At 33.8% G+C, this 14,056-nt stretch overlaps 1 protein-coding gene across 1 annotated transcript; it reads right to left on the bottom strand.

Moving 5' to 3' along the window:
* Positions 1–245: 245 nt before the first annotated feature.
* On the bottom strand, positions 246–5,560 carry LOC129944791 (uncharacterized). The gene is made up of 2 exons (XM_056054455.1): positions 535–5,560; positions 246–460 (listed from the first exon to the last, which is right to left on the bottom strand). Exons 1-2 carry the CDS (start codon positions 5,558–5,560, stop codon positions 357–359), a joined length of 5,130 nt encoding a protein of 1,709 aa, XP_055910430.1. The 3' UTR covers positions 246–356.
* Between the last annotated feature and the right edge of the window lie 8,496 nt (positions 5,561–14,056).

Genomic DNA, 14,056 nt, shown 5'->3' with positions numbered 1-14,056 from the left:
CAAACAATTATAGGGTAATTATTATATGTTTGGCAAATTGCCGTAAATTATACAAAAGTATTTTAGTGATTAGCAAAGTTCAAAAAAAGTATAAATTAATAAATTTAAAAACAAATAAGTTAAATTAAGTTAACTTGAGTCATATTAAATACAGAACATTCAGCCCGCCCTGAAAGACCCAGTTCTTTCAGCAAAACGGCAGCAGTGAGATTTTGACGATTGGTCTAACGTAGTCTCCAGTTTGTGTGGTAATAGTGGCAACGCGTACCAGTTTATCTTTTCCTGGATGGACTTCCTTCACCCGTCCAAGTATCCATTTGGCTGGTGGAAGATTTGAGTCCTTTAGCATGACTACATCACCAGGTTTGAGATCGGGTTTGACACCTTGCCATTTTGGACGTTGTTGCAACGATGTCAAATATTCGGAGTGCCACCGCTTCCAAAAACCTTGTTTGAGTGACTGTAAAAGAGACCAATTAGTAAAAATGTTTCGATCAGAGACAAAGGGATGAGGAATAGAATTCATAGTGTCACCAATCAGAAAATGAGCTGGACTGAGAGCTATCGGATCCATATCCGATGTCGGCCACATAGGTCGAGAGTTCAGCAGTGCTTCGATTTGTGTCAGGAGAGTATACATCTCCTCATAAGTCAGCCGATGATCCTTAACTACTCGATTCAAGTGGAATTTGACGGATTTGACCCCCGCCTCCCACAATCCACCAAAGTGAGGAGAGGAAGGGGGAATAAAATTCCACGAAATTTTGTCTTTGGATAGATGATCAGTAACCATGTCGTTGTGCTGCTGACTTTGGAGTAGTTGGAACATTTCGTCGAGACACCGATTAGCTCCATGGAAGTTTGTTCCATTATCGCTCCAGATTTCCGACGGTTTACCACGACGCGACGCAAAACGATCAAGGGCTGCGAGAAAGGCGTTTGAAGAGAGGTCACTAACCAACTCTATATGGATAGCCTTTGTTGAAAAACAAATGAATAGAGCGATATAAGCCTTTGTAAATTTTGGGTTTCGTCCTCGAGCTAGTCGTAATGTTATAGGACCTGCGTAGTCTACACCAACCTTGCTGAACGGTCGCGAAAAGAGGACACGATCTGCCGGCAGATTGCCCATTTGCTGGGTCGAAGTTGCCTTTTGTTGGCGGAAGCACGGAACACATTTATGGACTATTTTACGTAGCAGATTCCTACAACCGATAATGTAATATTCTTGTCTTAGAATGGCGAATAAAAGAGAAACACCTGCATGGCAATTTGAACTATGGAAATGATCGACGATAAGTTTTGCAATTCGGGTGTTTTTGTCGAGAATGATGGGGTGTTTTGCGGAATAAGCTACATTTGATTCTTGGATACGACCCCCGACGCGCAAAAGTCCTTGGTCATCCACAAACGGTGCTAAAGATGCTAGCTTATTACCTTTTGAGAGATTCACACCACTTTTTATACTGTTTATTTCTAGCGGAAAACTTAGATGTTGGTGAAATTTTATTAGTTTGGTCTTTGCAATGGAAATTTCGAGAGAAGACAAAGCCAGAGATTGCGTTTTAGGGGCAGATTTATCACGAGAATTCAGCAAAAATTTCTTTAGTTCAGCGATTTTTACGGGATCACAGATTTCACCACTTGTTAGCATTTTTCTTATAGAAACAAGTTCACGAATATTTGCTATAAACCGAAATATGAAACCGAGCACACGAGTAGATTTTAAAAAACGAGACGAATCATCGATGACTTTGCAAAAAATATTTGTAGGGTCTAGTTTTGACACAAAAGCATAAGTCGGCTGCTTTTTTCGTCTTTCAAAGTCGTCAGATTTGATATTATCCACTGAATATTCCGATTTTGGCCACTGGTCCCGTTCTTTTGTAATCCACGATGGTCCGGTCCACCATAACTCATTTTGGAGTAAATCAGAAGGTGGAATACCGCGAGAGGCACAGTCAGCTGGGTTTTGTTCAGATCGTACGTGGTTCCATGATTCTCTAGGTATCGCAGAGAGAATTTCTGAAGTACGATTCCCGATGAAAACTGACCACCTCTTTGGTAATGCCGATAGCCAATGGAGGACGATTGCGGAGTCAGTCCAAGCTACAACTTTTATTTCTTTATCTTGTAAAGAAGTTTTAAGTTTTGTTACTAACCGAGTTAGTAGAACTGCTCCACAGAGTTCAAGACGCGGAAGAGAGACAACTTTGATGGGAGCTACTTTGCTTTTTGCTGCGACTATGTTGCTATTAATATTTCCAGACGAATCTACGCTTCTACAATATATAACAGCTGCGTAAGCATCTAGAGATGCATCGCAAAATGCGTGATATTCGACGTTTTCTTTCGATGTCCACATGATTCGTGGAATTTTTATTTTTTCGAGGTTTGGAAGATCGTCGCGAATGCAGTGCCATCTTTTGGCATGCTCTGAAGATATGACGTCATCCCATTTATACTTTTTCCGCCAGAGTTCTTGAAACAATATTTTGATACCAATAACGACAGGAGTGAGAAAACCGATAGGATCGAAAATTCTTGAAGATTCTGAAAGTATTTGACGCTTTGTTGATGACGCTTTATCATTTAAATTGACTTTGTAGGAAAACGAATCATTTGCAGGAGACCACTGCAAGCCGAGAAGTTTGACTGAGCTGTATTCTTCAAACTCCTTTGGTGACATCTCGCGTTGTTCTTCTGGCAAACTGAGAAGAAGAGGCCAACAGTTTGTTGTCCACTTCCGAAGATTTAAGCCAGCAGATTTGAGAAGACTAACAAGTTCTTGGCGGAGAGACGTAACTTCTTCTATAGAATCAGCCCCAGTCATTACGTCATCAACGTAAAAGTCATTTAGCAATACTTCCGAAGCTCGCGGGTGTGTTTCTGCTGAATCGATTGCGAGTTGATACAAAGTGCGTACAGCCAAAAATGGAGCACAAGCTGTGCCATAAGTTACTGTCAACATACGATAATGTTTTAACGGAAGATTACTAGATTTTCTCCAAAGAATTCGTTGGAAGTCTGCATGCTCTTTAGAGATTCTGATTTGGCGAAACATTTTTTCGACATCGCCAGATATCGTATACAGATGACGACGGAAACGAATGCAGATTGAAAAGAGATCACGTTGATAGGATTTACCTATAAGCAACGATTCGTTGAGAGACGGATGATTATGCGAAGATCTAGCCGAACCATCGAACACTACCCTGACTTTCGTTGTGCTGCTATCATCCTTGATAACAGCATGGTGCGGTAAGTAAAAACATTTGCTAGAAGACATATTTATCTCACTAGCAGGAACTTCTTCCATATGACCTAGATTCAAATACTCATCCATAAAGCTTGTGTATTTATCCGTTAAGTACTGACTGCATGCGATGCGACGTTCAGTAGAATAAAAACGATTTAACGCTACGTGAAGGCTATTGCCGAAATCTGTAGCTTTATCGGATTTGAATGGTAATTGCACCATGTACCTGCCGTCAGGTAAACGAGTATGCTTTTTAACGAATATGTCTTCTGCACGTTGATCTTCAATGGACAGGGTAGGTTCGAGGTCGACTTCTTCAAGACGCCAAAAACGCTCGAGGTCAAATGTAGTTGAAGTGTCCAATGAAATGCAGAATGAATTGACACCTTTTGTTGTCGAAGGGGTGACGGTTTCAATGTTACCACAGACAACCCAACCGAAAATTGTTGGCACAAGCTCAGGCATTCCTTGCTTACCGCGCTCTGCAGAGCCATTTATTATGCTGAATAATTTATCAGCACCGATGAGTGCGTCGATATGACCAGGAATATTAAATTTCGGGTCAGCTAAGGTGAATGAACTGAACGACTGTACATTTGAAACCGTAGTAAATGAAGTTGGTAACATGGATGTTAGTTTTGAAACGACGAAGCACTGAATTTCAATAAATTCTTGAGTGAAGCGAGAATGAAGTTTGAGGGTCACGATTCCATTCGTAACACCTGCTGGTGTTGCTCCAACACCTGCGATGGGTATTTGTGCGTTCTTGCGAACCAATCCTAATCTCTGAACTGTTTGTTCAGTAACGAAGGAGACCTGAGATCCCGAGTCTAGCAACAACCGAATATTTTGTATTGTTCCTTGCTTATCATGAACGTGAGCGATAGCAGTGGGCAACAGAGTTTGATGCGAACGAATCGAAGAAAACAAATTATTTGCCTGAGCTAATGATGAGCAAATCGAGATTGGTGAAGCTGTTGTTTCTAGAGCATTTGATGTCGATGAATTGGTCGCGGAAATACCAGAAGAAGATGAAGACGAAGATGTAGATGAAGATGAAGAAACAGGAACTGCAGAAACTTTTGACGGAGATTGAATGTGAACGAGCGAGTGATGCCGCGAGTGACAAGTTCTGCACCGAAATTTGGAATGACATTTTTGCGAAGAATGCCCTGAACGAAGGCAGTTGAAACATACTGAATTATCTTTGACGAAAGTACGGCGTGCGGTAATGTCAAGCGAAAGAAACTGTGGACATTGATTTAAAAAGTGATCTGCTTTGCACTTAGGACAGATTGGACTCGATTCTACAAAATGAGATTGAATGACCTTTGGATTCTTCCCACGAGATTGAACAGTTGGACGAGAAAACGATTGAGCAGACTCCAAAGCATCACAACGCGAGTTCAAAAATATTAAAAATTCCTCAATTGAGGCATTAGCCTTTTTCCCTAACTCAAGTGCCCAAGCTTCCTTTGTATCTTGGTCTAATTTCAGCAAAAGTAGATAAATGACCCAAGGATCACGCCACGTGGCTCCCAAGGAGTCTAAACCACGAATGGTTTCATCAGCTGCATCGGAGAGCTTACGAAGAGACTGTATATTAGACGCGTTGATATTTGGAATTGAAAGAAGCGATTGTATATGCGACTGTATCATAAAATTGGGACGATCATAGCGCCTTTCTAACTTTTCCCAAGCATCAACATAATTGACATCCGAAACTTTTATATCGCGAATAAGATTTGCTGGCTCCCCGCGTAGAAACGATTTTAAATAATGAAATTTTTGTGTCGGAGATATATCGGAGTTACTGTCTATCGAGCCGATAAAATGATCTCTAAAGCTAGGCCATTCTTTGTAATCCCCGGAAAATACCGATATCGAAAGCTTAGGCAATGCTATGGAACACGTGGATTTTTTTGTTTCATTAAGGTTTTTGAGAAATAAAGCCTGTTGGTTGGCTAATTTTTCGATGACCGATTCCGAGGTAGCAGGTGAAGCGGGAGGTATAGATGCTGACTTTCGTTCGCGAATTACTTTTGTAAACGTGGATTGAGCAGTGAAATATTTATTTTCGTATTCGGGAAAATCATCATTGGGATCTATATAGTCGTTGTCATCCGAGTGTCCGAAAAGTTCGTCAGTCAAAACAACAAATTTATTCCACGCATCATTTAGAGATTCTAATCGAGTTTCCAGAAGCTCAAGTGACACGCGGTCATCTAAATTCTCAGCGAAAAATGCTGCCCGAGTCAAAAGACCTTTCACGTGTCCACGTTTTGCTTTGATAATATTCATTTTTTAAGTTTATCAAAAAAATAATCAAAATTACCTTGTTTATTCTTTAATCACAACATAATTACTCACTGTACTTATGCAATTTAATTAAAGTTTGATTAAATCAATTGTACCACACGTGATTTATATCATTCAGTTATAAGAAATGTTACATGCACTTATATTCGTATATAATAAAAAAAAATACATGCACTTATCGATAGGTCATTAAAAAAAATCATTTCATAATTTTCAGTTTTGGATTCATAATCAACAAAAACCGATTAATAATCACGAAAGTTTCAATAAATGTGGCTGCGAAGGACCATGAACAGAATTGGTATTTTGTTATAACGATGAACGATAACTGTTTAGAATAAAGCAAGAAAATAAAAAGACACTTCGATTGTGCTTAAGGAGTAAGTTTTAATTACGTCTTTACTCGTAGGTGGTTGATTACAGAAGAGAGCGATGTTAAGTTAAACAGGCCGTTAGGATAGAAAAAATACATTTTGTTGAACAAGAAGGCAAACAATTATAGGGTAATTATTATATGTTTGGCAAATTGCCGTAAATTATACAAAAGTATTTTAGTGATTAGCAAAGTTCAAAAAAAGTATAAATTAATAAATTTAAAAACAAATAAGTTAAATTAAGTTAACTTGAGTCATATTAAATACAGAACAGCCATTATTGATTTTCTAGCCAAACTTCTTAATAATAAATTATATGAGTTTTGATTTGGACGATTTTCGTTATAATAAGATATAGAGAAATTTTTTTGATTGAAATTTTGAGTTTCGCTTAAGATTCTGTGCTAAGATTAAAGAAACTTACTCTTACAGGTTCAATTTTAATTCCGATACCATTTGAGCAGGGGTGCCAGCACGTAACTTGATACAATCGAGGATTGTCCATCGTAGATCAACTGAAACCAATTATTTTTGACAGCAAGTAATTTGAGACGAGTTCCATTGTGACTTTTACTTAAAAAAGTCATTTGGCGTTTTTCTTTTTTAGTTCAGAGCTGAGTAGAGTAGAGTAGAGTTCCGAGCAGAGTATGTTTAGAGCTCTCTGATTTAATTATGAAACAACTTAAGCACTTAACTGTCATAATTTAAAAGTCACCTGTTTGAAGTCGTTCAAAATTTTCTTTTATCAAATCAATTAAAAAAACAGTCATAGAGTTTGTCCATTTGAAGCCTGAAATAAATTTGATTAATAAAAATGCTATATGCAATTAGTTTTTGGTAAATTATCTTTCCTCTTCCTCCATTTTACTTGTTTTGACGATAATTTTTTCTAATTTCCCATCTTTCGAATATCAAATTGTTTGTGCTTAGCATTTTACTCCGTTTACTCTGTTATTTTGTTCTGAGCTCACAGAGCGTGCTCTGAACATGTTCAGAACTAAAAAAGAAACACGAATTCGAAGCTCTGAACGATCAGAGCTCAAAAAGAAACACAATTATTTTTTTGACAGTTCGAGTTCTGCTCTGAACTAAAAAAGAAAAACGCCAATTGTGAAGTGTCAAATGAAACGTCAAATATGTTTTCTTTGAAATTATTTCATTCTAGTTTCAATTTTAAGTTTTTTTCGAGATGTTTTTCTTTGATTTGGAGAGTGAAAGTAAAGGCGAAGAAGTTTCTTGTGGTAAAATCAAAAGAAGATATTTGAGAGATAAAAGCAACCCATTCGAATTGAGTGAAAATGAGTAAATATTCAAAAAGAAAAGCGATCATGTATAACGTTTGTAAAATAATGTGTTTTTAGCGTTGTGCAGTAGTTTAAAGTCAAAAAGGAATGTTTTCACACGATATTCAGCTCGTTAGATCTTTCAGAAGACAGAAGAAGCACATTAGTTTCACCAATTCTACAGCTTTGTACAACATTAAATATCCTAGCCAGTGGGAGCTACCAAAAAAATTTGTTTCTAAGTATGGCACAGACAACAATTTTCAAGTTCTTTCGCCGAACGTTGAGCTTCCTGGAAAATAAGTTTTCTCTGTGTTTAGCGATTCAATCATCATCAATTCAACGCATATTGCTATATTTCCTGCCTTGGGCAGTTTTAAGAATTCCTCTCACTAAATCAACGTGAGAACTCATAAAATTGGTCAAAATCTCAGTCTGTTTTTTATTTATTGACATATCATTTTGTTTTTCCATTTTTCTCATACAAAAATCACTGCCGCCGATAACTAATTTCTGTCGAGTGAAAACTTTTGTTTCAAACGTCAATTTGAAGTTTGTATGCTGCATAATCTGGCGAAACAATCGAGGACACTCGATTGAACCAAAATGTGTGCTGCCAATGCTCGATTGTATCGACTTAACTCGGTTGTATCAAGTTACTTGCTTCCCTTCAACTTCATAATTGAGGGTACTTTAAAAAGGGGTACATCGAATTATAAAGGGATTCATCGGGAATCTCCCGGGGAATTTAATTGCCAAGAAATATTTTTCGTAAATTTCCTCGAAATTATTTTTTTACAGAGAAAAAACTATTAACATAGAAACCATGAAATTATTTTTGCAGATTAATTTCGAATTTTATCAAAGGATCATAATTTAAAATAAAATAAAATTTAATTTAAAATTCCCTTTACAATAAAAAAATAACCCAAACAAATTTCCCATCAATGTGAAGAATGAATTATTGGGTGCGTTAATTTTAACTGAATTGTACAAAATTGCATAAAACTGTCATCTTCGAAAAATTGCTAATGTGCAAAACAAACAAAATAATTGAATTTTTTCATGTTGTCAATTAGATTTTTCCGTTTTAACTCGGTGTTTAATTTGACAGAAGAACAAAATCCCTCCATTTGCAAACACTGTTTTGACAGTGACATTTATTGTTGCTTGAAATAGATTTTTGTGTTTGTCGGATCGAATTTTAAAATATTAACTTTTAAAATGCATAGCATAGGATTTTTATTACTGGCGATGGAGTCGGAAGAAAGACAAAAATAATTATAATTTTGTAAACAAATATTACTTTTTTCTAAGATATTTTGTTTGGCTCTTTGGTCTTTTTCTTTTTGGAATGCAAATAAAAAACTTATTTCATTCTTTCCCAACGTTTTGTAAGTGGTCGCATTCACAAAGCTAGTGGCTAGGCTACGTAGTCAAAATTCAACTAGCTTTGTCTGGAACTGTCATATTATTGACAAATGCAGATATGTATATAAAATAAGAGCCATTTTTGATTTGATAGCTTAAACTTATCTTTTTTATGTTTAAATTCAATAAAATCAAATTAAAGACACAATTTGAATGATTTATGTTTGTATTTAATTACTGAACAATTTATTTCATTTTGAATTCGTGTGTCTTTACCGAGCAGCTGATTCTGAAACGTCAAAATCATTCTCCATTAACTTTGTAGCCGATTATTTTACACTATGTACGTGGGAGGGGAAATTTCAACTGCTTTTGTAGTAAGATTTAGCCAATCAGAATCCCTTGACTACGTAGCCACTAGCTTTGTGAATGCGACCAGTGTTCCTTACTTCTTCAGGGATGTCTTTATTCAATATTTTGTATTAAATCACATTAATTCTATTAATTTTACTGCATCCTTCCAACGTGGGCACAGACACAAAATTGAAAATAAATTAACAAAAAGAATATGAAATAAATAATAGACTTTTTTCTATGAAATAAGGATTTGATTGGTGGACCAACTCTATTGAGCTTGTTCTCCGTTTTCTTAAAAAAAAATTGCTAAATCTTCTTTTTCCTTGTGGGTAGTAAATCCAGTCCTTATATTTGTATCCTTTTGCATAATACTGACCAGCAGATCTATTTGGTTTTAATTTGTTGAGTTCGTCGTATAATAAAATTAAAAAACTATAATTATTTATCAAAAAAAGTTTTATTGCTACGTCTCGTCTTCATTTATCCGCCAAAATAAATGCGGACCAATTCCAGTGAAATGTTTTTTTTTTTGACGTGGGATATATTTCCAGGGAAATCTCGTTCATGATAGGGCCAATAAAAAATGTGTAAAGGGAAAATTTAGTTATCAAATTTAGACACAGAAAAATAATGATTATCGTCAATAGTTTTTCTTAGATACCTTTTCAAACCTGGGCATAGATTCTAAAAAAAGCGAAAGAAAATAATGGTTCGTTTTTCAAAAACGTTTAGAGTTTCTATATCTGGTGAGACCGAATTTGTTCTTTCATTTCTTCCTCTCATAATATCTCCCTTTGCTACGTAACTTTTCGGTTTCTTAATCCATCAATTTAATAAATCTTGTTCTTATAGTCAAAAAAGTCATCTTTCATCCAAAAGAGTACCTAAAAGCTGTATGGGATTGAACAAAATTCATGACTTAATTCTTAGCCTATATCTCCATCTCAACCCTCTTGTCTATATTCAAATGGGAATAAAACAAAAAACCTGCTAAACTAAGTGTAATTTTAATCAAATTAAATTAAAAAAAAAAAAAACAAAAAATGAATGTGTAACAAAATAACGATATTTTCCCTCCTTTAAATCAAATAAAAATGTGAAAAAAATGTAATTTTCTATTTTGCATTTGCTTCTTTCGTACAAAACGTGGCTTATAAATCCAATTTTATAAAATGAAAGGCTACTAAAAAAAAAAAACAAAAAAATAATAATTAAACAAAAAACATCTGTGCAATGTACACTTTGTATATTTTCTTAAGAAACAACAACTAACAACAAAATATCGAAAAATAAATTATATACATACTCTTAACAATGAATTAAAAAACAAAAATACAAAATTACTATCCTTATATAAATGTTTGTAGATAATGAAAGTGTATAAAATCATAATGTATATATAAAAATGCATACATGTAAAACAAAATTATAAATGTGTTTCAATTTCCATCAGAACTAAACTAATAATTGTTATTACAAAATAATATTAAAAAAACAAACAAATAACTTAGCAAATATTTTGCAAGGTTTATATACACACACCACAAACACTGAAACATTTAATAAATAAGAGACAACAGGTAAAAAAATAATAATACAAAAGAAGAAGAAAAGAAAAAATTTATAGTTTGTTGTTTTTAGTATTAATATTTTTTGTTTTTTTATAAAATAAAAATAAAGTGAAGAACAAAAAGTGGAAGCAAATACATAACAAACAAGTAAAACAAAACTAAAAAAATGTTTATATTACTATACTTTATGCATATAAATAGTTACAATATACAATATAGACTTTTATTTTTAAAAATAATAAAATATTTATTTACGAAAAAATTAAAAAATTGTGTTTTATTAAAAATAATATTCATTATTTATGGTATTTATTAAATATAATTAAGTTTTCCAATTAGAGGTTCTATTTTAAAATAGACCGCTATTTAGGCAGCTGTCACCTTTAATTGTCATTTTAATCGTAAAAACTACGCCGTACGCCATACTAAAAAATGTACTACACACGCTTTAAACTATTCACTAGAAAAATGGGGACAATTTTGCAATAAGGGTCCAATTTTTGGAAAATAAGTTCTCTAATCACAACTGCCCACCAAAATCTGGTTATTTAAAACCTTAAGACCTTCCCATAGGAATCAATTTCGTTGAATTGAAAATTTTGACATTTCTCGACGTTTCCTTTCAAGGTCCATAAAAACTCGTTTGCTCTTCACTAGTCTTCAACAAATATGCTGTCAAGATTGTCCTTATTTCCTGCTTTATTATTATTTCACTTCAACCAATCATATAAGCGGGCAATTTTCACTTGAAAGAAAATTAGCAATTATCACCTTCTTTGGACAGTTCGATCAGTATTGGAGGATTTTCCAATCGTCTATACTTATGGGGAAATACTGATTTCCTTCAAAAATTAATTTTTTTTACTGGTTGAGTGGAACACGGTTGGAATTGTTTTTTATTGTATAAGTGTTAACCTGTGCGATACAGCTGCCAAACTGCCAGCTCAACATTTTTTTGAAAATTGCATTAGTATTACTGCAATGAGAGGTAAATCTGTCAAAAAATCCCAATATGCAAATTTTCTTGAGTAAAAAAATTAATCAAACAACCCAATTCTAAATATTCCCAGGAAAAGTTATTTTTCCCTTCGAAAGCGGGAAAGAAAATTATGAATGTTCGAAACTGCTGTTTTGCAATATTTGACATATGATACAAATTTTAAAGAAAAAAAAAAGTTTTATTGATGTGAAAAGTTGTCCTTAAAATTCTTTTATAATTTTATCAACAAATAAAGTAAAACTCAACAAAAATGTTCAACATTGCTTACATTTTTTGTTTCTATTTCGAGTAAAAACTTTTCCTTTTTTGACATTTAGAATGCCTAATTTTCTCCCCGAGAATTGTTTCCCTTTTTCGAAGATTGTTTGTAATCAGGCTGATTCTAAATCAGCCTTATTTTGACATTCTCTTTCGTTCGAAAGTTATTCGAATTCGTAGGATACGTATTTTCACTTTCTAACTATTCGAAAGTTCATTTTGATTCGAAACTTAAGCAAACTTTGACATTCTAATCATTCGAAACAAACGTCATTTATTAAGCGTTCACATTTTGAAGAGAGAAATTAAAAGAAAAACATGTACATAAGTTGTGTTTTTTTTCCGAAAAATAAAGAAAATGTAATATATTTTAATGAAAATCTGTTGATGTTTTAATTAAAGGTCACAGTCACACTCAAATTGGACAACTAGGGAACAGAAGGAAGTTCTCATAAACCTAATGGAAGAAAATCCAGAAATCGCGAGGGGTTATTTAACAAATAGAAATGACGTTGATCGGTTTTGGAGAAATGCCGCCGATAAATTGAATAGCTACGGGCCCCCAACTAAGCTACTTGGAAAAACGTGAATTGTTTGTATGTATGTTTATTTATGTGTTAACCAGCATTTGGGTTCAAGGTTTGGGCCATAGAGGAAATATATTATAATAATATAATAATTTTATATATATCCTCTATATTTCCTCTATGGCAATTTGAAGAAGCAATCGTCAGGCTAACTGCACTTGCTGAACATGTTCCCGTTCTTCACCATTAGAATTAACAAACAAAACTATTGCCATTGTTTACTTTCTCCAATATAAATAAAAAACTACACCGATTTGAAGTTTATAAACTTTGATTAAACGATTTTAACGACTGTGTAACTTTTTGGTTCTTGTGAAGTGTAGCAAGGATGTGATTTAAATAAAAAGACTTCAAAGTTAAATTTTTTTGGTAATACATGTGGGACAAAAGCAAATCGAATTATAAGTACATTCATTATTTTATTAGATTTAAAGGTGCTGAGTTAGCTGTACAAAATTTTGTAATGTATTTTTTTTACTTTTCATATCAACAAACTTAAATTTATTTTCCCATATTCAAAGTTTCATTGATGGTTTTTTAAATAATTAACACCACTTGCACTTAGAACTTTATTAATTTAAGTTATCTTAAGTTAAAATATTTTTTGCTTTCTAAATGTCAAAAAAAGGAAAGTTTTTACTCGTCTCCCGCCGAATTTATTTTGCCCCATGGAATGCAAACACGGGAAATTTGTGTTTTGACAGATTAAGAAAAAATATATTTATTTTACCACATAGATTTCTTTTAAAAATTACAAAATTGAAATTGTGGAACTGACATTTTTAACAAGTCACAAACAATTATATTCCATTGCGTTCAATCTCCGGGGTATAGACTGTAATTTTTGACAAGTCACACAAAATTCCATTCCATTGCGTTCAATCTCTGTTTTATGTTTGTGGTGAAAAATTGCTGAACTATTTAAATTATGAATTGATAATTTTATTTTGCAATCTTAATATTTGTCTTTGCTTTTTGTGAACAGCTGAGAGTAGTTTTTATTTTTTTGGCAGTTATCTCAATTTAGCTATCGTTCGCTACTCGTTCAATAACGCATCTTACGACTCACCTCTACAGGATAGCAATTTGGTTTTGTAGTCTAATGTAAAATTTTGTTTTTTTTCCACTACTCTTAGAGAATTTTTTTATCATCTAAGATCCAACATAGTACCCGAGACGTGATCGTTAGTCTGCTATTACACGATAGCTCATTACTCACATGAGTGCGAAAAAGAAAGCAGATGTAAGAAAATGAGATGCAAAAAAAGTGTTTTTGTTTTTTTCATCATCTTAGATCCAAGATAGTAGCCGTGACGTGATCGTTATACTGCTATTACACGATTCCTCACGACTCACATGAGGGAGAAAAAGAAAACAGATGTGAGAAAATGAGATGCAAAAAAAATTTCCGGTGAATCTCGGGTAAATTTTTGGTAGGCTCACTTTGACGTTTCTTTTTTCTCATATTCATTTTGTGCTGTTTTTTTTTCATTCGATTTTTTTGTTGCTGGGATAAACAACATGTCATTAATGGCAATTGATGCACAGTTCAACAGCTTTAATAAATTTTCAGATTCCATTTACAAAATCCTATTTATTTTGTTTCATAAATCTTACTCAACTTCGAAAAATTAAAGCCAACGAGAAGGAGCATTCAAAACAAAACAAACAATAATT

This window comes from Eupeodes corollae, chromosome 2, assembly GCF_945859685.1.
Source record: "Eupeodes corollae chromosome 2, idEupCoro1.1, whole genome shotgun sequence".
Lineage (NCBI taxonomy): Eukaryota > Metazoa > Arthropoda > Insecta > Diptera > Syrphidae > Eupeodes > Eupeodes corollae.
The sequence above is the reverse complement of the archived record's forward strand: the minus strand, read 5'-3'. Positions and strand labels throughout refer to the sequence as shown.

What these genes read in the sequence shown, in the direction of transcription:
- LOC129944791 (XM_056054455.1), bottom strand. Translation starts at nt 5,560, where the DNA reads ATGAATATTATCAAAGCAAAACGTGGACACGTGAAAGGTCTTTTGACT. An exon ending in TCCAGCTCATTTTCTGATTG is followed by an intron (nt 461 to 534) that starts GTGACACTATGA and finishes TCTCTTTTACAG; the next exon opens with TCACTCAAACAAGGTTTTTG.